Source organism: Lacerta agilis, chromosome Z (genome assembly GCF_009819535.1).
Source record: "Lacerta agilis isolate rLacAgi1 chromosome Z, rLacAgi1.pri, whole genome shotgun sequence".
Lineage (NCBI taxonomy): Eukaryota > Metazoa > Chordata > Lepidosauria > Squamata > Lacertidae > Lacerta > Lacerta agilis.
The window spans coordinates 2609334-2636454 of record NC_046331.1 but is presented as its reverse complement, the minus strand read 5'-3'; the positions used below and the strand labels follow the sequence as shown (position 1 = coordinate 2636454).

At 47.2% G+C, this 27121-nt stretch overlaps 2 protein-coding genes across 2 annotated transcripts in view; both read right to left on the bottom strand.

The window, feature by feature from the left end:
- Positions 1-228: 228 nt before the first annotated feature.
- On the bottom strand, positions 229-13109 carry CFAP157 (cilia and flagella associated protein 157). The gene is made up of 9 exons (XM_033137658.1): positions 12882-13109; positions 11998-12269; positions 10736-10889; positions 8538-8805; positions 6889-7019; positions 4283-4433; positions 3302-3489; positions 1722-1869; positions 229-811 (listed from the first exon to the last, which is right to left on the bottom strand). Exons 1-9 carry the CDS (start codon positions 13019-13021, stop codon positions 707-709), a joined length of 1557 nt encoding a protein of 518 aa, XP_032993549.1. The 5' UTR covers positions 13022-13109; the 3' UTR covers positions 229-706.
- Positions 13110-16315: 3206 nt separating this feature from the next.
- Positions 16316-27121, bottom strand: part of CERCAM (cerebral endothelial cell adhesion molecule) — a 31848-nt gene continuing 21042 nt past the window's right edge. The window contains exons 11-13 of the mRNA XM_033137662.1: positions 26156-26359; positions 20690-20946; positions 16316-16651 (exon numbers count right to left, since the gene is read on the bottom strand). Coding sequence (XP_032993553.1) covers positions 20700-20946; positions 26156-26359 — 451 coding nt within the window. The 3' untranslated portion in view covers positions 16316-16651; positions 20690-20699. The remainder of the gene's footprint in view (positions 16652-20689; positions 20947-26155; positions 26360-27121) is intronic.

Here is a 27121-nt window from a genome sequence, read left to right as displayed (position 1 = left end):
GTAGGCATCTTGCAGGGTACCATGAAGAAAACGTGAATGAAATAATTTTTAAAGCTTTTTGCGAGCTTCCAATGCGCTCACCCATAGACGAGGCTCCCTGATAATGCACAAAAACAGGAGGGTGTGTGCAAGACAGCTCCCCCCCTTTTTTTTTCTTTGCAAAAGCATAGTGTGAAGTGAGGGAGAGAGATGACACCCCCAGGTAGCCTTTATCACCGAAGAGTGGCAAGTGGGGGTGTTGTTTGTTTTTAAATGCTTTATATACAGAAATAAAATAATTTCCTCACACCTCTAAAGAGTAAACCTTAAGTATAAGGGTTGAAGTGTGTGTTCCACTTTAATTCAGAAAGGAAGAAGAAGGTGGGAGCATTTATCAGCTACCAGAAAGGCCAGGTGCCTCCTATCCTAGCAGGATCCCACTCCGCAAAGACCTGTTGTCATATAGGAGCAGTGTGGTGGCCTTGCCCTAGGAAATTCACCCAGCTTCGGAACGTGGTTGGGTCACTTACGCCTCCTGTTTTGTTTGCTTTCTGTTTCTGACTCAAAACAGCTCAGCGGCTCTGTAACTTTCCTCAGACAGTTCTGCACTGCCCCATTGGGGTATAAAAGTCCTCAGAATTCCACCCTGAGTACCATTATCTCTTGGAGGGATAGGTGCCGATGCAAAATGAGAATACTGGATGAAGGCTTGCTTCTTCTCCGTTCACTATTCCTCAGTTGGTTGCTGTGTAGCCGGTTTCTCACAGACAGCTTTCTCTTGTGGCTTGGTCTCTTCCTCTTTCACCTCCGTCCTCCATGCTGTTATTAAAGGCTATGGAAGGAAGGGCAGGTGTTCAGGCTGGGGATGTTAAAATCCACACCCCTCACAATTTCACAGGTGAAAACACGGATAAATGTACTCAAAAACAGGACCAGACCAATACATTTCAGTGCCTGAGGCAGAGGAGAAGGGGAGTTCTCCACAAAACGATTGGACAGAATCGCACCTGGACACCTTTATTTATCAGGCTCATTTATATACTGTTCTTGGCATAGAAAATTCGAGGGTGGTTTGGAAATTTTGTGTTGTTGTTGTTGTTTTTTTAAAGAAAAAAAAGGTGGGAATCTGGGCCAGCCTACCCTACTTCATTGGGTTGTTGTGAGGATAAAATGAGAATAAAAACTACAAGCCCTTTTGAGTTCCTTGGAAAGGGTATAAAAGGTAGGATAGAAAAGTAAAAATGAATGAAAATAAAATAAACAGTAGGCTATGTGCAGCCCATACAGCTCTGTCACCCCAACAGAAGGGAATGGCTTGTTAGGTCACATCCATACCATGCATTTTTAAAAGCAGTATTATACCACTTCACAACAGTCGTGGCTTTTCCCCAAAACATCCTGGAAACTCTAGTTGTTTAGGGTGCCAAGTTTTGTTAGGTAAGAGAACCATGACACATGGAGTTTCCCAGGAATCTTTGGGGGCAGCCATGACAGTTTATTTGTTTACTATTAAATCCCACCTTTTCACCAAAGAGTTCAAGCTGGCATACACACTTCTCCCTGTCAATTTTATCCTCGCAACTACCCTGGCTGAGAGACCGGTGGCAGCAAATTCCACGCACATCAGGCATTATTGCTCCAGCCTTCATTCCTGCAAATTGCTTCCTGGAAGCCATGCTGTTGCCTAGGTTTGGGTTATTGCTTCCCACCTGGGGGCCAATAAGTCCTGATTCCCCACTCACCTCTGTGGCACTAGCGTAAGGCCGGATAGTATCCTCACGGAGCTCGGAGACATTGCTCAGAGATGGCATACTGTGGACAACATGGGTCCTTGGGATCTTGACAACATCCATGTGCGACATGATGCGGGAAGGCTTGATAGCAGAGAGGCTGAGAAACAGACATCTACAGTTCTATACCAGTTTGCGAATTTGCTTATTTATTTTACAAAACGTTCCTGTGGAAATTCAGCAGCATTTTCCTGCCAATTTCCCCTAACACTCAACATTTCTACATGCAATTTTGCCTAACCCACACATTTTTCCAGAATGCTGCTGTCTAATGTGGTTCATTTTGTGCATGTGCTTTCCGCTGGTGTATTTGCTTTTTCTACACATGCTTTGCTCTCTAGAACATGTATTTTTGGCTGGAAAACAACACTGCAGAATTGAAAGAAGAGTGGATTTTGAAGAGTGGCCACGTTTCAGTTCATGCATTGTTTCAGAAAGTGCAAGTTTCAAGGTTTTTCTGAGGCAGCACTGGAGCCCATCTAGGCTTGTAAAAATAAAACCCATGTGCTGGAAGGAGTGTGGTGTTGTGACTTCCTTTTTCCATACATGATGGGGTACACAGTAGTAGGAGAGTTCTGGGATAAGACATTTGAATCACGCGTACATCTTTGGAGCAGGCCCTTGCACTCCTCATTAGACATTAATATGCATAAGGAGCCAATCTGCATTTTATTAACAGCAGCCAGGCTTGTAATGTTTTGGAAGTGGCCATTTCAGATCAAGGCACTGAATATAGAATTTTGGCAACCTGTGGCTCCCCACCTTTTTTTTTTTTTTTTGCATGTGCTAATAAAGGAGAGAGACCTTTTCATCCTCTTTCATCTCAGGAACGCCTGTGGATACGATTATGTAGACATAACTTCCATGCTAAGCAGAGGCACAGAGTTTCGCCCAATGTTGGGGGCGTGTCCCATCACGGGTGTCATGGTGTCTGTTGAGGCCTCTCAACAGGCTGCCACAAGGCTCAGCAAGGGCTATTAAAGAGGGTCCTGGCCCCTCCAGATTGGAGGGGCTCATCCCATCAAACTTTGCAGGGGCTGAATACATCTTAGCCCTATTGAATTGGTGCCTATGGCGCAGCTTTGCCAGCAGCCTCCCCTTTCCCTGCACGCCCGCCAGCTACGCCCCGCCAACATTATGGCTGGTGGGTGTGCAGCTTCCTTCCCAAGCCTCCACATCTGCTAAAGACGGCCCTTCTCACAGTCGTCGTCCTCCTGCTTCCTGGCAAAAGGTGGCGCGCAGCCTTCCTGGGTGCCCTGATGCCGAAGAGCATGATCGCCGCCACCACGCCAAGGATGGGGGTGGTGGGGGAGGCAGAGGACATTTTCCACCGCCCCCTCCCTTGTTGCCAGGGGGGGTGGCGCCGGAGGGATCTTTGCACCACGGCACTGGATATGCTTAAGATGGCCCAGTATCTACATTGTATTGCTTCCTTTCACTAATTAGCTCTGCCTGCTTGTCATTTTACAATAACATAACAGGCAGTGGCACCCCTCCCAACCCTCATGGATCTCATTCCCTTTCTCTCTTACCCGCTGGCCTCCGTGCTGGTAGGTTTGAACACCTTGCTCTCCACATAGAGATTCCGGAGAAGTTGATTGGCCTCGATGCGTGCGATGCTTCTGTTCAGGAGATTCAAGGTGGCCTGCAGCACATCATTGCGCCTTAAGTGGAACATCACGTCAAAGTGGCCATCCTCCTCCTCTTCAGATGGGCGTTCCTGTGGGAGTGAAGAGGGAGAGCGCGGCTGCAAAACCCTTTTCGGTTTCCACCATATCTGTTTCCCACACTTCAAATAAAACGCAAAGTTTGAAGTGGGCAAGTATGTGATCCCAGTTTGCCCAGCCCAAATGCTTACAGGAAGCAGACAGATTAGGTTAGTTCATAGAACTGTAGCCAACCCCTTGCTCAATGCAGGATCTGCAAAGAAGGACATTAGCAATAGTTTGGCTTTTACTAGCTTGATCCTGTTCATAGAATGGAAGATGGCAGGGTCTCCTCTATGGAAAGATGGTTTCTGGCACCAGGCCTGTTGGCAAACCAACTCTGTGTTACAAAGATTTATGCAAATGTGACATGAAGGCTGGAAACATCACCCCCACAGTGTGGGAATCACTTGCAAATGACCACAGTGCACAGTCAGGTTGTGCATCCACAGCAGTTTCCAGAGGAGGAATGACAGCTGGGAGGAGTGTGGAGAGAATAAATGCCCGGGTGCACCTGCAGCAGCACAACTGGACGCCTTCCTCTGCCCTAGCTGCAACAAAACATGTCTCTCCCATATCAGTCTCCACAGCCACAGCATGCATTGCAAGTCTCCAATGGTTTGACTTCACCCCCAAAGACACACTCCTCCATTGTCTCCCGAGACAGACAACTCAAATGCAAATAGATGCAGTATTGACCCATAAAAATCAGCGAAAGCTCATAAGGCCAATCAACTTGGATTTTCTTAATGTAGCAAAAGGTCTCAAAACCCTCCCAACAGTGTCCCTATATTCCCAGAAGCTCACCAGCAGCACTTCCTTGAGTCCCTTGGCCGTGTGCCTGAGGATTCTTTCAGCGTTCAGCCGCAGCTGATGCTCCTCTTCAAGGGCCTTTGCTTGGCTTTCCTCTTCACTGCTTTTCTTTTGCATCTCCTGCCTCTGCTGAGTCAGCTCCTCTCTGAGTGGGGCAGGAGAAGGCCAGACCAGGAATAGAAACAAGACAGTTAGTCGAGAACCAGCAGCGCCTAACCAGGAAAGAAGCCTTGGGGTCTTGGGCAGTTAGTTCAGTGAAAAAAACTGACTCTGCTTTAGGCTTGGCTATTTAACTTAACATGCTGCTATTATTTTCTGACTTACACACATCATGACTGTATTTTGCTTTGTATCTGAGTGACCAGTATCAATTATTTGTATTGCTTCGTGTTATTTTTTAATAGAACCGTAGAATTGCAGAGTCAGAAGGGACCCCTACAGTCATCTGGTCCAATGTCCTGCAAAGCAGGAATCTCAGCTAAAGCATCCCTGACAGATGGCCTCCCAACCTCTGCTTAAAAACTACTAAGGAAGGACAGTCCACAACCTCAGGAGGGGTCGTGTTCCACTGTCAAACAGCTCTGTCAGAAAGTTCTTCCTGATGTTTAGTCGGAATCTCCTTTTTATAATTTGAAGCCATTGGTTTCGGTCCTACCCTTCTGAGCAGGAGAAAACAAGCTTGCTCCATCTTCCATGTGACAGCCCTTAAGATACTTGAAGGTGGCTATCCTATCCTCTCAGTCTCTTCTCCAGATTAAACATATCCAATTCTCTTGACCATTCCTTATAACACTTGGTTTTCAGACACTTGATCATCTTGGTCTGCACATGTTTGCCTGTGTTATGAAGCAGGGTGTTTATGCTGGTAGAAAGAATGGATAATATTGGAAAATACCCAACTGCTAGACTTGGAAGGATATGGCAGTAAATTTGGGTGGCATGCATGTCTGTGGTAAGAAAAAGCTAAGATAAATAAGGACTTTTAAAATCATGTGATTAGGAAGAACCTATAAAGAGTTTGGGAGAAATATAAAGATTTGCTGGAGAAGAAAACACCACTATGACTTTCACCTACAGAAGCAATTACATGGAAGTAATCAAATATGGAAAAGACATCGGCAACATATAATTTATTAGATTTTACAGAGGAAGGTATAAAATTAAAGAAGATAGAGAATATTAGAGATTGGGTGACTGATTGGCTTCAGTATTATCAGTTAAATGAAGTGTTTCAACAAGATAAGCAGCGTGGTTTTAATAACCAAACTCTCAGTTTGAAAAGGAGCTATTAGAGAATAGATAAAATTTAATTTCAAGGATGTATAAGATTCTATTGGAATGGAAAACCAAAGATGAAATGGGTAAATCTGCTATGATCCATTGGGCTAGAGGTGTGGGACATAATATTGAGATGGAGTCATGGGGAAAATTGTGGAAATTGAATTTGAAATTTACAGCATGTTATACTCTGAAAGAAAATTTTATGAAAGTGATTTATTGATGGTATTTGACACCAAGCAAACTAGCAAAAATGTATAAATCTGAGTCAGGTATCTGTTGGAAATGTAAGGAAGGAGAAGGTACGTTTTACCATACGTGGTGGACATGTAGAGCAGCTAAGGGTTTTTTGGGAGATGGTTTACAACCAGATTTTTTTTAAAAAAAATCTAAGGTGACTCTTCCAAAAAACCAGAAGCATTTCTCTTACTAATAACTGGGATGGATATTCCAAAGAGGCAGTTGAACTTATTTTTAAAAGCAACGACGGCAAAAATTGTGAGATGAGGTGATAAGGTGCTACTAGAAGGAATTTTTTATTTTATTTAGTTAAAATTGATGTAATATGCCAAACTGGCAAATCTAACTATGACAATTAGAAATTAGGCAGATTTTAAGGAGGATTGGAAACATTTTGTAGAATGTTTAATGAGTTACTGTAAACATATAAAAACACAAGTAGGATTTGAATGAAGAACAGCAGTAAAACATGTATTTGGGAACAAGTGGCAAGGATAGGGCAATAGGGCATAGATTAACTATAATATGCAACAATATTAGAAAATATGGGGAAACCATGGAGGGGGGAGGGGAAGTCAAATGGTAAATGAATATCAATTGGGAAATATGTAATTTGTTTTAAATTTGTAAACTTTTGAAAAAATAAATAAATTAAAGACTCCAATAACTGAGCTACCATTTTAAGCCTGCCTGGACAAAGCTGTTGTATCTGTTACTCTTGAACAAGTATTTTGTGTGAGTAAATGATATTTTTATGTTGAGAGAGGGAGAGAGAGAAAGAAGGAGGAGGAGGAGGAGCAGGAGGAGAGTTTGGATTTGATATCCCTCTTTATCACTACCCGAAGGAATCTCAAAGTGGCTCACATTCTGCTTTCCCTTCCTCCCCCACAACAAACACTCTGTGAGGTGAGTGGGGCTGAGAGACTTCAGAGAAGCATGACTAGCCCAAGGTCACCCAGCAGCTGCAGGTGGTGGAGCGGGGAAGTGAACCTGGTTCACCAGATTATGAGTCTACCGCTCTTAACCACTACACCACACTGGCTCAGAGAGAGAGAGAGAGAGAGAGAGATGACTGTACTAACTTTAGCACCAGGTTCTGCTGCGCCAGCATCTCATTGGTCTCCTGTGTTTGGGCCATGACCTTCTTCATTGCCATGTACTCTTCCACCTGTGCCTGCAGCTCCTTGCACTTGCTGGTGAGCATCCAGATAATCTGTGTACCAAATATGCACATGTGAGCATACCTGTTACATACACAGGGGATCAGCAGCCTGCATTCTGCCTTCAGCTGGGTGTGGAAAGGCTCAGCACCATTTGAATATAATCTAGCAACTAATATCAGCTCTCCCAAAACCTGATGCCCTTCTGGTAATGTTGGACTCCAACTCCCATCAGCCCCAGCCAGCATGGGCAAAGTCTGGGACGATGGGAGTTGGAGTCTAGTAACGTGGGAGGCACAAGGTTGGGATGTTAGATTTATTATAATTTTATTAGATATCTTTTATTATGTGTTTAGCTTAGACACCTGGGCCTATTAGCTGGGTGGACTTACTCATGTGGTGCACAAAAGCATCAACCCTGGATCATGTCACTGGCTCTTGTTATCCTGATGAGCAGAAAATGCAACATGGGAGTCAGCTGCTGTTTCATGGGTAGTCAATGTTTCAAAGGGTCCTTCAGATGTTTTGGACTACAGTTCCCATCACCCCCTGACCATTGTCCATGGTGGTTGAGGCTGATGGGAAATTGTACAGAGGTGTCATGGTCCAAGGCTGCCCAATCAGCATGAAAGGGGAGCTTTCTAACCACTGAAAATAAGTATTCTCACCCTTTGTGCTGGTTGGAGCCACTGAGGATGGACTACCAGGGTCACTCTGGAGAAGGTATGCAGGAAGGACACAAAGGAGGAGGAGTTAGGCATGCTCCAAAGCTAAGCATTTAGCAACACTGAAAACAAAAAGAGCTTCCGTTTCAAGAGAATGGTGTGCAAGTTCTGTTACATACAATGGAACTTCAGGGAAAGCACAACTCTAAAAGTAGCTACTGGAGCACTCCAAATAATTTGTCCACGTGCATGATCAGAATACAGATCTAGCTGGAAGGCAGTGCATGGAGGTTTTTAGTGATGGTTGCAGTGCACCCTAAATTATTATTATTATTGCTGTTGTTGTTGTAAGAACGTAAGAGTCTGCAGGATCAGGCCAATGGCCCATTTGTTCCAGCGTTCTCTTCTCACGGTGGCCCGCCAGGTGACTTAAAGAGAAACCAGAACGCAGGACCTGAGCACAAGAGCAACTTTTCCCCTCCTGAGCTTTCCAGCAACTGGCATTCAGAAGCATCGCTGCCTCAAACTGTGGAAGCAGAGTGTGGCCATCCTGGCTAGTAGCCATCGATAGCCTTCTCCTCCTCCACGAATTTGTCCAGTCCTCTTTTAAAACCATCCAAGTTGGCGACCATCACTGCCTTCTGAGGAAGCAAGTTCCATAGTTTAGCCAAATGGCACAAGAAGAAGTGAACTGTATCTTTTTAAGATTATTGCATAATCTTGGAAGTGGATGCAGCTGTGAAGTTATGTGGTTGTGACTACTTTCAAGGGAAATTCATGCACTTCTGAATTACCCACTTGGAGATATTGGAGTTGGAGTCTAACAGCTTTTGGAAGGCACCATGCTGGCTACCCCAAGCATAAATTGTGGCCCAGCCCTGCACTTTCGCAAAGGACAATTCTTACCTTCTGGTTGCTGAGGCTGTTCTGTGCCATCTTTGTCTCATTTTCCTCCAGCAGCTCCAGCTGCTTCAGAGCTTCTGAGTGGGCCTCCTTGAGCCGTTCGTTCTCTTGGAGGAGCTGGAGGCTCTGCTCGGTTATCTTCGTTAGCTGGAAGCTGATGGTGACATTCTCCCGGATGGTGCGCTTAGTGGTCTCTGCCATCTGGCTGTGGGCCACCTTGCGGAACTCAGCAGCCACCGTATTCACACGGTGCATCATCTCCTTCTTTAACCTGAGAGAGAGAGAGAGAGAAAAGAGGCATCACTATACCAGCATGGAGCTGGCAGTAGGCACAGCACCTGGCCTTGCAGCTGGGAGGTGGCAAAGGCAGATTGGCCAATGTCTGAGCCACCTTGGTCCAGTAGGAAGCCTTCTGGAAAGCAACCAAAGATCATCTATCCTATTGTCCAAGGCAACGTGTGCCATTTCATTTCATTTGTAATTTCAGTACCACCATAAGGCCTGCTGGATCAGGCCAAAGGCCCAACTCATCCAATGGCAAACCAGGTGCCTGTTTTCATGCTTTTCTACATTACAGGATTCAAGGAATTTGCAATCCAGGAAATGACAAAATACAACTTTTTTAAAAATCACACTGTTGTCCTATAATAGACGTGGGTAACCTTTCAACAGCTGTGGCCATTCCTGGACCGATAAAGACTTGCCACCGTAGTTCATGCACTGGTTACTTCAAGACTGGATTTCTGCAATGTGGTCTATGTGGGGATTCCCTCACAGTCTATCTGGAAGCTGCAGTTAGTGCAGAATGTTGCAGCACGGCTGCTGACGGGAGTGAGGCCTTGTCAGCATGTAACAGGGGTCCACACTGATTGCCAATTTGCTACCAGGTCAAGTTCAAAGGGCTGCTATTAGAGCATAAAGCCCTTAACAACTTGGCACTATCTCACCAGAGGGATCGCCTTACCCCACATGCGCCCACTTGACCACTTCAGTCGGCAAAATTGGCACTACTACAAGTGCCACATAATACTTGTTCTGCATTTGTAAGAAATAGATCACTTAGTGTGGCAGCGCCTACCCTTTGGAACTCTCTGCCCCTTGAGATTAAGCAGGCGCCTTCAATGAACTCTTTTCGAAGCCTGCTGAAAACATTCCTGTTTCAACAACCCTATCCAGATGCTTAGAAAGGAGAGGTAAATTTAATCTGTTCTGGTAATTTAACTTTCATATGTTTTAAAGTAGGGCCGCACATTTTCCTTGATTTTACTGCTTTGTTTTTTGTAAACCACTTTGAGGTTTGTCTGGGTTTTTTTGGTGGGGGGGTTTACAACCAGTGAAATAAGAAAGAAAGAAAGAAAGAAAGAAAGAAAGAAAGAAAGAAAGAAAGAAAGAAAGAAAGAAAAAGAGAGGTTGGTTTCACCAAGCCAGCTACAGTCGTACCTTGTGTTACGAGTGCTGCGTGTTGCGTTTGTCACGGGTTACCAACCCGCTGAACTCGGAAGTTCTGGGACAGGTTTGGTGGTTCATGCATGCGCAGACGTGTCAAATGACGTCATGCGCATGCACAGAAGCTCCGAATCGAGCGGCGAGCATGCGCAAACATGGCGCTCAGGATGCGGACTCCTCAGGATGCGAACGGGGCTCCGGAACGGATCCCATTCGCATCCAGAGGTAGCACTGTATTGCCTGCTCTGACAGGCACTGGCACTCCAGATCGCTTACACCACTTGCTACATAGTCCCTTTAACCAAGGATGCCATATACTGAATCTTGGTTACATTAGAACTCCTGATCTGTGGTTTCACAGTGGGGATGTCTGGGTTTGGATAGGCAGGCCATATCAGCAGAGCATGTCTCCACCCCTGGGCCCACCATTTTGCCTGCAGCTCTTCCCCTCGCTATTCTGCCATTATATTACTACTAGCTCCAGTTGGCTGAACCAAGAGGTAAATGCAAATAAGTAAGTAAGAACAAGAACAATACAGGTCTGCAAAGCCTGTAGTCTGCATGAGTTCCATCCTACTGAACAGCTGACACAATGGCTCCCTTGGTCAACCCCAGACTTCACCAACCTGGTGTCCCCCAGATGTTTCAGACTACAACTCACGTCAGCCCCAGCCAGCTGATGGGAGTTGTAGTTCAAAGCATCTGGGGGGCACTAGGTTGGCGAAGGCTGGTCACCCCCATCCCACAGCACACACCTCTCTTTATCAATCACAGCTTTCCTCTCCAGGTTATAGATGTATTCCTTGTGCTCTTCTGCTTGCTTCTTCAGTTCCGCCTCGAGTTCGGAAAACTTCAACATGATCTCATCTCTGTGGATCCTAAAATCCTCCAGGGCAGCCAGCTTACCACCTAGCGACCAGAAATCCTGACTTTAGTCTTGGTGCCTAGGATTACACACACACACACACACACACACACACACACACACCTTCAGGTGTTTTGGGCAACAACCCCCATAGGTCCCAGTCAACACACTGGGGTATGAGCAGAGCCCACTCAATATATTTTGCTACCTGAAGTAAACAAGAAAACAGTGCCCATCCCTGTAACCTGTTATGCAGAGGTAGACTGCCCCTGAACCTGGGGGCTCTGTTTCTTTCCCTTTGGTTCTCTAAGTACAGAGAGCCCGGCCAGGCAGGCAAGTGATCAACTTGGCTGCCCATCTGAGGCGGCCTCCATGTGCCAGGATGGTACTCATTTGCCCACCCCACCCCTTGTCTGCCTGCCTCCATCTGCCCCTCTGCCGCCCAAGCGACCTCACCTCAGGAGTGCCATGGAGAACTTTGTGCCCTCACCCAGGTCTTGCACCTGGCCTGACCCACCAGGGCAGCTGCCACCCATCCCCACACCCCTCTCAGCCTGTTTGGGATCTAACTCCTTCCTTGTGCCCAGTTGCTAAAAGGAGGTCTCAGTAGGGGCAAGAAAGAGAGGTGTAGCCATGTCCTTCTCCTTGGCTCCGTCCCCTGGAGCGTTTCTGAGGTCTCTGCAAGGCAGGGAGGCAGGTGGGGCCCCAAATCCAAACCTGCTGCCCCTCCCCTCTCTGCCGCTGAAGCAACTGCCTCATCAAGGCTCATGGTAGTGCCAACCTAGGTGGGGGGGGGGAGTTGATAGAAGACACACATCCTCTTGCGTACGGGTGATGCTTTCCCGACTATATAGCCAATGGCATTTGCAGCCTGGATTTTGGAATTATGTACACAGAGATTAAGAACAACAGAAGTACATGCCCTGGTTTTACCTTCAGCATGCTTCAGAAGCTGGGTGTTATTTTCAGTTAACTGAAAATAGAGTTTAAAAGTGCTGCAGATCCAAGGCAGGCACTGTCCTGGGAAGCAACTGAAAGCAATTCCTTTCTAGTGTGCTATACACAAGCACACTCCGCCTGTGGAGCTAAGCAGAGAAGGCTAAACCTCCTTCCCCTTTTGCTTTTTTCCAAAAAGCGGCCTGGCAGCCTTACTGAGGTTCATATTCTCAGAAGTCAGCTGATCCTTGGTCTCCTGGAACTCGTGTCTCAGCTGGCCTAGCTGGGCTTCAAAGGCGTCCTTCTCTGTGTCTTTGGCCTGCTGGAGTAAGTGGAGCTGCTCCGTCAACTCTGCAATCTCGTCGACCCGCTGGTTGAGCGTCTTCTTCAGAAAGGACACAATCTCCCTGTTGTCATGGAGCATCTTCTCGTATTCATTGCGGAAGATCTCCTCGCTCACCTGCATCTCGTCCCATTTCTTCTGGTACCTAAGCAAGAGAGGATCAGTCAAGAGGCAGGAACCCAGAACCCATTCCAAATGCAGTGGGTTGTAACCAACTAACTTGACACCCACGAGCAGAGCCATTGAGATGAATGGGCCTAAGGTGGCCATGGCCCATTCATTACGATGGGTGTACTCCAAGTAGGGTTCACATTGGGCACCACCTTAGCATGCAGGAATCCAGCCTCTGCTCCACTTGTGTGCGGGGGCGGGGGGGTTGCTCCTTCTGCACAGGTAGAGTTGGCCCAGTTGGTAGAGCATGAGACTTTTAAATCTCAGGGTCGTCGGTTCAAGCCCCACATTGGGCAAAAAGACTCCTGCATTGCAGGGGGTTGGAGTAGATGACCCTTGTGGTCTCTTCCAGCTCTATGTTTCTTTGATACTTCAGCCCCCAAACCCTACCCTGATGGTATCTCTGGCTACCAAGAAAGGGGGTGCTTTCCATATGCCCCATATAAGGAGCAAATGCATAGCAAAGATTTGTCTTTGCTCTGTTCCAGCTGCCCTTCCCTATAGTCCTCAAATACAGTGTGTACACACACACACACACACACACACACACACACACACACACACACACACACCTCCCTTTACCCACCGGGCTAGCCGCCCCTCCAGATCTCGGATCTGAATCAAGTAAAACTCCCGGCTGTGCTCAGGTACGATGTCATCATCCACCTCTGGTTCCTTGATAGCCTCGTCTTTCTTGCGCCCTCCTCCTTTCTTCTTGGGCGCCATTGGTGTTGCCGGGGTTTTCTCTTGCTGAGAGCGGGGGATTCAGCGATGGCGAGATCGAAAGGGAATGCCGCCAAGGGCCCTTTTCAGAGGCAGAATGGTTGCGCTGTCACTAGGATGGAGGAGATGTACATAGCAACAGTGGGGAGGGGGGTGTGTGCCCATCTGGAATGAAACCTTAAAGGGCCAGGAAACCTCCCTCAAAGACACTCGCCACAAGCTGTTCCCTTTCGTTTAGAAGGGTTCCCACCCTGTTTAACATCCCTCCACCGCTACTCGTCTTCTCTAGAATCAATTTTACCCTTATCACTGCATTCTGATTGTTTTTACTTTCTCTATATACATACACGTCATTGATAATTTATTGTTTTGATGCATTTACCTTCTTAATCTAAGCATATTAGCATGTCTTTTTAAGAGCAATATTTTGTCATATAATCATCAAAGCATTGCCATTCTTTTTTTAGTTTTAGACTTGACTGCTGTCGTATGGATGCTGTTAATTTAGCCAATTTTAAATATTCGTTTAATTTGAGAACCCATTCCTCCTTGGTAGGTAGTTCTTTAGCTTTCCATTTAGATGCTATTACAATCCTAGCTGCGGTGGTCGCATATATGAAAATGCTTTTTCGATTTCGGTATTTCTTTTCCTAAAAGGCCCAGTAGGTAAGCCTCTGGTTTTATCATTAATGGGATTTAAGCATTTTTTCCCCAACTCTTCATGTATTTCTCCCCAGAAGTACTTAATCGTGGTGCAACTCCACCACATATGCATTGTTGCTCTAGGGCAGGCACGTCCAACAGGTAGATTGCAATCTACTGGCAGATCACAGAACATCTGTGGTAGATCACTGGCTCCGCCCCAAAGAAGCCCTGCACCCCCCAAAACAGGCTTTCTTCCTCCCTAAAAAAGCTCAAAAACTCTGACCTGAACCCTTAAAAAACAGGGCTTCCCTCCTCCCTAAAAAAAGACCGGAACCCCCAAAACAGTGTTTTCCTTCCTTAAAAAAGCTCAACAAAAAAGTAGTTCACTGCCAGTTTTCAACTCTGTGAATAGATGGCAGTCTCTTGGAAGTTGGGCACCCCTGGTCTAGGACATTCTAGGGTGTTTAAATGGTGGCCCCCTGCCTACCCTGTGCTGCTACCACTGCCACCCACCACCAGGTACTTTCATTTTAAGGCTGTGCAAGTTTCCAGCCATGTGGGCAACCACAGGTAGAATATAGTGGCCCTTTTTGCTCTGGTGGGAAGGAAGATTAGGAAGAAATATCTAGACAAAACGGCAGTAAATTTAAATATACCGTATGTAGTCATGGAGGCTTCTCGTTTATAGTCATGCTTGCATTACATGGTCCTATTTGTTCAAATAGAGGCATATATATATATATATATATATATATATATATATATATATATATATATATATATACACACATACATATATATATATATATTGTCTGTGCTTATGGTTTTGTCACAAGACCTACAGAATGCTAAATTTGTCACTTTTCTGGCCAGGTATAAAGGCATCTTCTTTTAATCTCACTTAAAAGAACTGATGGAGGATTTGAGGCCTCTGTCTATTGCTCCTTCAACTCATGTGGAATTTCATAAATATTTAAAAATAACTAAAATAACCAAGACAATCAAAATAAGAATGCAAATTTCATTATGCGTTTATTGTAATTCCGCCCACCCCACCCCCCAGTAGCATAGCTACAATTTTCTCATCACACCATTAGTTTTACGTGCCAGATTCCGGACCATCAGAACCCACAACAGCTGAAGTGCAAATGCTCCAGGTTAGCATGTACCCTAAATATTCGAGGTTGCCAGATTTCCCTCCCACACAGGGCCTTGTGCTGTTTACACCTGTACAAACTTATATTCAGCTGGTGAAGTCCTCCGCCCTGCCCAGCATGGAGATGTGTTGGTGGAGAAAACATCATAGGCCGGACTTCTGTTGGTTGTACAGGGGCATTAAAGGGCAGAAGAACATCGGCAGGAAAAGTTGGCAATGATGGGTGATATCCAGCCAAGTCATATTGAGAGGGCGCCCTGAAGTCAATGGGTCTACCCTGGTTATGGCCAATGGATATCACCCCATAGCTTTGGAGAGGGGAACAAGAATACAGTGAAGATATGGCTCTGTACATTTAAATAAGAGATCACATTTAATCTTCAGTTTGGCTTACTAATTTGGCTTTTTTTTAAAGAAATGCAACAAAGAGTTGAGGAAATGGTGTGTCAGAGGAAGCTGAGAGTGGAGAGAGAACCGGAAGTGAAGAGCTCCAGAGTCACCAGGAAGCACACAGTCTTTCAGCCAACGTGGAGGGTCCTTAACTGATCCCATCCCTGCTGGTGGCAGCTGAACAACAGATTACTCAAAACTGGAGAACTTTGAATAATTTACAGTCCGGCTGTTTGGAAGCAGGAGGTTTGCACAGCAGCTCTTATGGAAAAGCAAACCCAACAATTAAGAGCAATAAATGGACCACAAATGGAAAACAACTTCACAGAAATATCATGGAACCACAGAACCGTAAAGCTGGAAAGTACCCCAAGGGTCGTCTAGTCTAACCCCATGCAATGCAGGAGTGTACAACTAAAGAAGCCCTAGTTATCTTAAATGTTTTCAGTTATGCATCCTCCAGCAAGACATTACTCTTCTGAGAGAAGTGTTCTTTCTTCTGGTCTGTATGGGTGTTTTCTATTTTGTTACACTGTGAAAACTGTTGTTGTTTTAAGTCAAAGAGGCAGTCCTGAGGTCTCCTAGCTGGCTTAGGGGAAACATTCACTTGCTAGCAGCCTTCTGGGGGGCCACATAGGCAAAAGTGTGTGTAGCATCAGGTGTAACTTCTGCCATTTGTACCGTAAGCCAGATTCCAACCATGCAAATGTTGAGAGGTTTCCCCATACATACACCCACACCTGTTGCTCCACCCTAGTAAGCAAGAGCCACTATATCCCTGCTGAACAACACATTTCACCCAGGGAAGGGACTCAAGGGGTGTGTGGCTTCAGGAAGATGTCAAAGGCCCGATATAAAGATCTTGAGGGCCAGAGGTGCTCCCCTCCTTTGGTGTTCAATGAAGACATTCTCTCTCTAAACCAATGCCAGGCAGGGCAGAAAACTCCAAACCCTGTGCAGATTATTTATCCAAATTGGACAGTCTTTCTATATATATATAAAAAGTTGGAATGGCCTGTTCTGACAGCAAACACCTGCACAAACCAACCTACATCTCAGCAGGCTGCAGAAATCAGGTCTCTTGCAATTGCTGTGTGTGTGTGTGTGTGTGTGTGTGTGTGATGTGGAAAAAGGAAAACAGCCAAAGGCGCCCAGCTGGCGCCAATATCTGCTCCAAACCGTCGTATAAGTGAAGGAAGCTTTTGCTGCTAGGAGAGCACAAATATTGCAGCACCCCAAAACTCCACCATCATCCAAAAAGGGAAATTCCAGAGCCATTGGCAGAGCACAAACTGGCCTTTGATGAAAGTTTTGCACACAGTGCATTTGTTTCCCTGTTCAACACAGCTCAAGCGAACAGTGTCCTAAGACAAGGTGGTGAGTGGGGGAACCAGTCCTTTATCTGTCATCGTCTCCTCGCTCATGGGCTGCAGCAGGTAAACCTGGGAGGGAAAAAGGAAGAGATGGGCGTTATTAGGAGGACAGAGCAAAACCTACTGATAAGAGAGCAAGAAGAAAACACTCCGGCATAGACCTGCTGCTGTAGTTGGAGACACAGGCCTTGTGTGCAATGATAAGCAAGGTGCTCATTCCACCAGCTGCTGTTTTCGCAGGCACTGCTTTCAGGGCACAGGGGCTAGGAACTTGTCCTTCACTGCTGTTTAAAAGGCAGCCAAGGTTCTCATTATTGACAAATTGCAAAACTCTGTGATTTGCACGGAATTTGAAGGCACACACTGCCAACATATAAACCTGCCCTATGGCAGCAATCTTAGTAAAAGGAGTAGGATTAAGGCCACATTCGTACCGTACATTTAAAGTGCTATGAAACTGTAGTGTCGTTAATGACTGGAGGCAAGAAGTAGGTACAACATTTCTTTATTTCTGTGCTGGAAGAAACTCAAGGGAATGGGGGAAACTGGGGGTTTATATAGAAACAGTTATCTAGTGGAGAGAGATACATTTTGGCGGGAGCCAATGGCACGGCTTCCCTCCTGTAGGAACCAATCCAACAGAGGATCCAAATTCTGCTCCCTGCCTCAGCAAATGGTTGCTGTTCCCGCTGTAACTAGTACATTCAAATAAAGACTGTAATACAACACAATACAATATGCTAACATCTAGACTGTGTTATTGCTTAATACACAACAGAAACCACTTTAAACAAACACAGCTTCCTTTGAGATGCAGTATGTTAAGCGTGCCGAGAGTTTATAAGGAATACCCTGTCCCCTTCCCAGGGCAGTTTAAACAATCAATCCCTCTTCACAGGAAACACTGGGGATTGTAGGTCTGTGAGGGGAATAGACAATTTCATAGCATGCCATTGGTGGGCAGGGCAAAAAAAACGGGGGGGGAGTAGACAACAAATGTGCTTTTTGCCTTTGTGCAGTAGGCTAGTTTCTGCACACATGTGCAGATTGCCCTCTATCCTCCATCCAGGCAACCAAGAGGCGTGATCAGAGTCCAAGGACACATCCCAGCCAGGCATGAAGGTCCCAAAGCAAGGCTGGTAATGGGTGCAGCCAGTGAACAGTCACAGAGAGGCCAGGAGGGTCAGATTTGGCTCCTGGGTCTGAGGCTCCTCATCCCTGCGGAAAATCATAACCAGCACATGCAAACTGGGACCCAGAAATATATTCGTTGCAGGAAACCGATCCAGTTTATAGCGACCTGCGTTGCATCGTTTTCATTACTCTGTGGTTGCATTCCTGACACAGGGAACAGCAAGCAGCCTCCGAGTGCAGAGCTTTGCTGCTTCATTTCCTTTCCCTGGACTGTGCATCACACCAGTACGTAAGATCTTTTTCAAAAAGTGGGGGTGTGCGGGAGGCAACGGCTGAGAACCAGCTGGCTAACAGCAAAGCAAGCCAAGCTTTCCTGACCTCCAGCTGCAGGGAGCACAGGGCCGTTGTTTGTTTACCTCGGAATCTGAGCAGTTTCTCGGGATTTCCTGTCCTAGCAGCTTCAGGGAACTCACAAAAGCAGCACTGAGCCTCAACACACGTCCTTAGACAGAGTCTTTTGAAACTCCTGTTTGTCTAGGCTCTGCAAGACACACAGGCAGTCAGGGGGGGGGAGTCAGCCAGAGGAGCAGAGGAAGCCCACACGGCTTTTTGGGAGCCGAGGCCAACTGCCTGAAATCAGGATAAGGGCAGTGGGATTCAGAGCCACGTTCCAGCTGCTCAGTTTTCTCTGGTTTCCAGGTTCTTTAGAGGGTCACAGGCTTTGCCCAGGTGTCAGGCTCCTGCTAGTGCTAAAACCTCCCACCCAAGCAAAGCCAAAATCAGAGAGAAATCCATAAAAGTGGGACAGAGGGTGGGGCTTGTGGAGAATGCATCCCTTTTTCCTTGGACTAAAAACTGCCAGATGTTTTCATTTACAAGGTTGCTTATCAGTGATGTGTTATGCAGTGGTTAGGATGTTGGACTAGGATTTGGGAGACCTGGGTTCAAATCCCCCGCTTGTACTTGGCCATGAAACTCACTGGCTGACCTTGGACCAGTCAGTCCTTCACAGTTCAAGGCCCTACCTCACAGGGTTGTTGTGAGGATGAAACCAGAGAAAGGAAAGAACCTTGTACACCACCTTGAACTCCTTGAGGGAATAGTAGGGTATAAAGGTAAAAAGAAACCCAAACATATTAGATTAAAGTCTGGTTAACTACAATAACAAGTGCCCCCCCCCTTTTGTAATGTACACAATATCATTTTCTGTTTTGTTTTCTACATAGGTACTATTTCTTGTTTCTTCTTCTTCGTGTCTTATCTTATTCTGTGCACCTGTAATCTTGTACTTTTTAATTTTTCGATGAGGAATATAAAGAAACCCAACCTGATTCCAAGTCACCCAAATTAGGGGCAGGCAGGGAAAACAATGCAAAATCCACACAGATTGCAGCTTTCTGCATTATTCTGCTTCTTCGATTCATATGCAGTATTTATGGTGTGTGCCCTGCTACCCACAGCAGAAGCGACATCCACCCCCTTCAGTAATAAACTGTATACATGACTAGAGGAAGCTGCAATCTCGGGCCCACTTACCTGGAAGAAGCAAGCCCCTCTGAGCTACGGGAGGAGTTCACTTCTGAGTAGATGCAGACAGGACTCTGCAGGAGGATCGTGGCCAAGCGCATGCAGTGTGTGGGACACGTGCAAAGGTGCAGTGTGTAGAGAAATCCTCCTTAGCAAGATGAGGCCCCACACAGAAGGAGGACTGAGCAAAAAGGGTTAGGCCTTTGCCAAACTTTTGGGGGAGGCACTGCCCTCCTCAAATGTGCCACCCAAGGTAACTACCCACTTTGCTCCCCACCCATAAATATGGAGGGAGAAAGAGCCTCACGGGACACAGACGTGGCCAGGAAAACAAATGATGGGCCTGGCTTGCTGCTTTTTAAGAGAGATCTGCAGAAATGAGCAACTGAAGATGTAGAGCTCAATACAAACACTTACACATCAGTGCATTTCAAGCAGCTGTCCAACGAGTAGCTACCAGTTTCAAACAACTGAGAACCCTCACCATGATGATTATTACTTTGCTGCCTTAATCTAAACAGCAAGGATGGCGGAACTGAAGAGTCTTGGCAGGAGTGAACACTTTGGACTTCAGCAAACTGGCACCCAATGTCTCAGCAAAATTGGTGGCTCCAGAAAGACAGTTCTTGATTTATTTATTTTTTTAAGAGATGGAAACTTTCCAGTTTGCTCCATGACACGTTGAGGACACGCACACACAAAGAATCCAAACAAACTGCAAGTTACACACACATAACTCTGCAAACAGGCCTGCGGTGGACCACCTACCCAGTAATGAATGTGAGCCTCCTTGCAAGGTGCTCATTTATTTATTTTGGTTATGCAGTAAAAGTATTTATATACAGTGGTACCCCGTGTTACGCACGCGATCCGTTCCAGATCACGCTACGTAACACGAACACCCCCCCCCCAAAGAAAAACCCTGGAAGTAGTGTGATTTGAGCGCTTCTGCGCATGCGCAAAGTGTGCAGAAGCGTTCTGCGCATCCGGGGGTCACGCGCACTCCGGAAACACTTCCGGGTTGCGGGCGTTCTTAACTCGAACGTCCGCAACCCAGGGTGTGCGCAACCCGGGGTATGACTGTACTACCCACTCATAAGGTATCAGGGCAGCGTACAGTAATATAAAAACATTTACCGGGCACTGCCCAGTAAGCAAGGCAGAGAGCTTTAACAGCTCCTACCATGCTCAAAAAGAGCTTTCAATCTCTCCACCTGGTGTGCATTTAATTTGCACAGTTTCAACCGGTTTGTTCTCAGCCGTGCAAGTTTGCAAGTTAATTGTGCATAAGATGCCATCGTGCTGTAGATGAGTTGCAGGGCAGGGGGAGGGCGAGGAGCAATCACTCCTGGGAAAGGCTTCCTGCAGCCAACTGCCCCTACAGCATACGGCTCTGCCCAAGCGGTTCCACATCTGCTGCACAGTTGTTTCCCAGGCCTTACTTACCAGCCAGATGTTATAGCTCATCCCGAGAGGCCGGGCGGAAGGAATGGCCTGAAGTGCCTACACTGCCATGGGTGTCTTTCAGTGTCTTCTGCGAGCCGCTCCAGCCTGTCTTCCGTGAGTCATCGTCCCAGATGGTGGAGGTCTCTGTGTCGCTCATCCACTTGGCATCGCCGGTGTAGTGGGTTGGGTAGGCGAGGAGGGGGCGCACAGAGAAAGCTTGCAGGTCCCGGTTGCTGAAATGCTTTTTGTAATTCACACTGAGAGAGAGGGAGGAGAAGGAAGCATCAGCCTGTCCTTTTGACCAGCGATTCTCAAAGGGTGCTCTGCATTATGACACCTGAACTCCAAGCCAATACAGCCACTTGCCACTCTTGGGGCATCTTGAAAATTTGTTAGAGGTAGCCCACATAGTGCCCTAATTGGGCGTTGGTGGACTCCAACTTCCATTGCCTTTGACAACTGGCTATGTTAGCTGCGCGGAGTTGGAGTCCAGCAACAACTGTAAAATGTATTACAACTTACCTGGTATAAGTACACCATTAGTTTCTAACACTGAAAATAAATGTATTTTCAATGCGTTTCTAGAAATCTGTTTCAGATATTTGTTTTCTCTCTTCTGTATTTGTTAATAATTTGGAAATTCAATAGAAACATTAAAAAAAGTCATTAACCACCACCACAACAATCTTGTGGCTACCCAGTGTTGGCTAACCTAGCACAAACATTTATTGACTAACAGTCCACTTCATCGGGTGCATGAAGCTCAGTCCTAAACTGGGGTGGGTGGGGAGAGAAGAAAGCTCAAAGGTAGCCAAAATGCAGACCACAATCACATCCCTATTAGCAAAGGAAGTGTTACTGACCCACCCATCACACAGCAATATTGTGTGTGTGTGTGTGTGAGAGAGAGAGAGAGAGAGAGAGAGAGAGAGAGAGAGAGAGAGAGAGAAAGAAAGAAAGAAAGAAAGAAAGAAAGAAAGAAAGAAAGAAAGAAAGAAAGAAAATTGATTTTGCATTGCGCAAACTCAGAGCCAAAAAAGGCCAGGTGAAATTCTGGTTTGGAGCGAGAGCCTGGCGCAGATGGAAAGTCTGAAAACACAGCCAGGAATCCTGGCTCAGTCTCAGCTGGCTGCCTGTAAATCACATTCCTGAAGTGTCTTGAGCAGAGGCCAGTGTAGCCCGTGGGAAGCCATGCAGCAAGCAAGACACAAAAGCTTCTCCTATCGAGCCCCCTTTCTATTTGGGGCACAGCCTGGCTGCTCCATTCCATGTGCCAGCATTGCTTACTACGGTGACCCAGTGATGGACTCCAGATCTTTTTTGGGGGGGAGGGGGGCAGGAGGGCTGAACAAGACCTGCCTCTGTTGCCCATTTGCTTGCTCTCTCCCACTGGGCCCAATCCGCACCAGCGCACAGAGGAAGCGAGCAAGGCAAGTGGAGGCCAATGCTTGTCCTTGCTCAACTGGGAGGGAAGGCGAACATGCGGCAACTGCAAGGCTGAACAGGGCAGGAGGAGAGGAGGGCTCTGAAGGTCAACAGTGGGCCTGTCGAAGCCAATCACTGCCTACTGACACAGTAGGGTAGGCCAGGGAAATAGCCCATCCGTTATAACAGGGATAGGGAGCCTGAGGCCCTCCAGATGTTGTTGGACTCCCAGCATCAGCTAGGGCTGATGGGAGTTGGAGTCCAACAACATCTAGAGGGCCACAGGTTCCCCTTGTTGTTGTTGCTGCTGGCATCCATCTGTCTTGAGAGACAGTGGGGTGCACCTCTGGGGGTGAAGGCAAACTGCTGCGTTTGCAGCACCAGAGCGACCCTGGAGGGCAAGACTGGGCTGTGTGCATGGAGGTCCTGGGCTGCTCAGGCGATAAGACCCCGCTCTCGGCATCGCAGATGTGGTCCAAAGGAAAGCGGAGCAAGATGTTTGTCACCAGCTCGGCTGCAGGAGTTGCCGGAAGGAGGAGTACAAGGCACCATTCAACTGCCTTAGGGACTCCACTCTGGATTTGTGCAGGTTTTATTCCTTAGCTCAGCCTTTTTCTTCCCCTGAAGGTGTCTCACAAAGAATCAGGTATGGATTTTACCTCGGGGTTTACTCCTGAAGCCTTTCTCATCAATGAGTAGAGCCACAAGACAGCAGAGGTTTAGGATCTGGTGGTAAAGGCGAGTTCATCCTTCCTGCCAACACCAAATATCCCCCCTTCCAAAGCCACTATCTACCTCGCCAAAGGCACCATCTTCCTTTCTCAATTTGGACCATGTTTCCACGCTCCTCACAGGTGCTACTTAAAAAAGGAGAAACAATAGGTGCTAACTAGTCTCTCGGTCATGTCACCCTCACAGGCGCGCCTGGTGGGGACGTGGGAGAGGGCCTTCTTGGTGGCTGCTCTCAGGCTCTGGAACTCCCTCCCTAGAGAAGCCAGACTGGCTCCCTCCTTGCTGTGCTTCTGCCGGCAAGTGAAGACCTTCCTATTCCAACAGCCCTTTGGGAACTGATGGCTTCGAATGAAAGGGCTGGTGCCGTGTCGCATTTATTGTAATTATTTGTATGGTTTAACTAGATGAGAGAGAGAGAGAGAGAGAGAGAGAGATTTAATTCTCGCAATGTTTAGCTGGTTGTTTAGGGGGGGGGGACTATTTCCTCCCCCTATGTTTTTAGCAGTTCCTGTTTTTATCTGTAAGCCACCTCGTGCCCTGCCAGGAAAAAAGGCAGACTATAAATAAATATATAATAATGTTGATGATAACAATTTTGCTCGAGGGCAAGGATGGAAACTTTCAGCTCTCAAACCTGTGGCTGGACCTCAGCTCTCATCACCCCCAGCCAGCGAGGCCAAAGGTCACAGGTGATGGGAGCTGGAGTCCTGGGACCCAGGTGGGGAACCTTTTCCAGCCTGAGAGCCACACTGTCTCGTTGGCAACCTTTTGCATGACAGTGGTGGGTGGAGAAACAGGTGTTACCCTTCCCTTTGCACAGGAGTATAAGAGTCTGGCTTTCAGCCATGTCAAAGTCAGGTCTCTACACCCCCAGGCAAGCAAAATGCATGAAGGGACAGGGAAAGCACTCGCGGAAGGCATAGAGCAGGGGCCAGTGAGGGGAGGGGCCCGCAAGGAGTCCCAAGGGCAGAGATCTCTGTCCATAAAATTTACACACACCCCTTCCCCCCCCCCAAGAAGGCAAACATCTCTCTCTCTCTCTCTCTCTTCTCTCTCCCCCCTCTCTTTAAATGTTTAAAGATGAAAACATGTTTAAACATTTAAAAGCATATAAAAGCAACATTAACAATTAACAATTAACAATTCTAAAATCACAGAACGGTAGAGTTATTATTATTATAATTATTATTTAAATTTTAATACCGCCCTTCATCCGTAGATCTCGGGGTGATTCACAACACAAAAATACAAGATAAAACCACATATATAGAATAAAAACAAGGAAATAACCTAATAACCCCTCCCCCTCAGAGTTGGAAGGGACCGTGGGGGGTCATCTAGTCCAACCCCCTGCAATGCAGGAATCTTTCGCTCAACATGGGTCTCAAAAACATGACCCTGAGATGAAGAGTCTCATGCTCTAAGCGACTGAGCTATGAAATATATATTAAATATTGTGCAAGATCACACAGATTGCATCTGAAGCTCACCACATTCTTCAACACAGCTAAATAACAGAAATATAAAATTGGCTGGATCCACTGGTACACACGCGGGTGGCGCTGTGGTCTAAACCACAGAGCCTAGGGCTTGCCGATCAGAAGGTCGGCGGTTCGAATCCCCGCAATGATGGGGTGAACTTATGTTGCTCAGTCCCAGCTCCTGCCCACCTAGCAGTTCAGAAGCACGTCAAAGTGCAAGTAGATCAATAGGTACCGCTCTGGCGGGAAGGTCAACAGCGTTTCCGTGCGCTGCTCTGGTTCACCAGAAGCGGCTTAGTCATGCTGGCCACATGACCCAGAAGCTGTATGCCGGCTCCCTCGGCCAATAAAGCGAGATGAGCACTGCAACCCCAGAGTCGTCCGCAACTGGACCTAATGGCCAGGGGTCCCTTTACCTTTACTGGTGCCCAACAAGGGAGGCAACTTTCACATACCCCTCTCCTAACAGCAAGCCCCGCCCCCATGCTAACCCCCACTGTTTGAGAGGACACCCCAAGCTTCAAGGGAAGATGTTTTGTGAGGGACATGAGGACCTGGTGGAAAACTGCCTCTTCTATGGCCCCACTTCTGCCCTCAAGCATCAGGAGGACCAAGGATTCTCCACCCCAGTCCCAAGGAATGGCAATCAGCAACATTTCCCTGGCTCCTGCTATGCTTCCAGCAAGCTGAGGAAACGGCCCTCCAAGAAACCTCAACACCCTCTCCTCCTCCTGGCTGCTTGCTGACTATTCTTTTCCACAGACTTTGGCAGGCTGGAGGGAGTGAAGTCATAGGAACAGATGTTTTCCCTTAACTGGTGCCGAAGCAGTGAAGGCAGGGATGGGTGCAGGGTGGGGAGAGAGGCCGCTTTTCTTTGCTTACAAGGCATGATCCTGCCCAACTTATTCTGGAGGCCTTATCTGTGTGTGTCAGCCTTGAAGGAGATTTAGCCTCCCACCCCTGACTGGTTGGTGCTTGTTTGGTTTTCCCAGATATATACTGCCACGTCATTTGGTGCAACAAGAGTACAATAGCTGTGGATTTGTACTGGACTGTCCACACATCCTTCCACAGCTGTTTTGAGATGCCTCCTCCTATGTTGCCGCTTTACTGCCCTCTGGATTACTAAGCTTTTTGCACTGCAGCGCAGCAAAAGGAATATTTGTGGTATAGAAAGTTAACAGGATATCAGCAGGGAGCTGCGTGACACGGAAACAAAGCAAGCATGTCTGCCCTGAAACTTTTGCAGGTGTGAACAGAACTGAAATTACATAACTGCCCCAAAAGCATCATGAAGGCAAACAACCACAAATTCACAATAAAAATGGGGTCTAGAGTGTGTGCCCTGAGCAGCGGGGCAGAAAAACCAGTGAGAAGGAGAAATAGAATGGAACATACTGTAAAAATGCATGCTTATCTACATACAGGAAGTGCCTTGAGGCTGGATCAGGCCCATGGCCCATCTAGTCCAGCATCCTGTTCTCACAGTGGTCAACCAGGTGCCTGCATGAAACCTGCAAAATGGACCTGAGCAATTCTCTCCCTTCCTGTGGTTTCCAGCAACTGTTATCCACAAGCACTACTGCCTCCGAATGTGGAGGCACAACACGGCCACCATGGCTAGCCATCAACAGCCCTCTCCTCCATGAAGTGTTCCACGCTGCAACATTTTGTCACAGGTCCCACCCGCACATTAAATCCCGCCACAGACTTTCCCATACAGACAGGGTGCTTCCATGAGAACACCAAGGCAAGGTTGCTGTTCTGTATTATTACATATGAACTCCAAGCCAATTCAAACAAACCCACAACATTTCAAGCTCCTTACTTGGGGTGCTTGTCATACATGATGGGCAGGAATTCATCCACAGGAAGGATTTTGGAGAGTGGCTGCGCATCAATCAGTTTCTGAGCCCCTTGCCGTGAGATGATGTAAGCTAAAGTCCAGTAGGAATATCCGGGCACCACAAGATTTCGTACGTCCTCCACCGGCTCCTCATCCTCAGAGTTCACTTGCTTCCGGCCCAGGTAACTGAAGAAGACAAATCGGCCTTTTAATGTTCACCCATTTCCTTCTGCCTAAACCAAGAGTGGGGAACCTTTTTGCCCCAGGTCGTCATCGCTCACCTCCAAAAGCCAACATTAGCCCCTGGGCAGTGCCACCAAACTGTCAAAGTTGGCCCATGGGGATGGAGAGAGATAGTAACTGAGCAGAACTGGGGAGACCAGGCAAGCCAAACCTGGCTGGTGGGCTGGAAGGTTCCCCACCCCTACATAGCATCATGTGCCAGGCAGGAACTCATGTGAACACATGTCTTCAAATGCAGGTCAGGGATGGTCCCATGCTCAATCCAAACAAAAGGATCTCCATTGCTGCTAGTCAAAGCACAGTGTTCCAAGCTGGACAGATCCCTGATCTGACCCAGTATGGGGCGGGGGGAGGATCCACAGCCCAGTGGCAGCACACTTGCTTTGCAGGTTGGAGGAGGGGCCCTTATCCGTGTGCCACTTACCCAGCCTGCCCCACCTCCCACACCATATGACCCTGGTCTCCCCAGCTCCTCTCCTCCCAGACACATCTCCCCTCCCTCACTATAAACAAACAAACAAACAACAAGCCCTACACAGATTAAAAACATTAAAAACAAATTAAAACAGTTAAAACAACTGTAGCTGCAGCTCTGTCTCAGCTTTGTGCTGCAGCCCGAAGATGCAGATTGGTGCAGAGGGCTGGCTTGTGACTTAGCGCAGAATGCTGCAGCCCGATTGCTGGCAGGAGTGAGGCCTTGCCAGC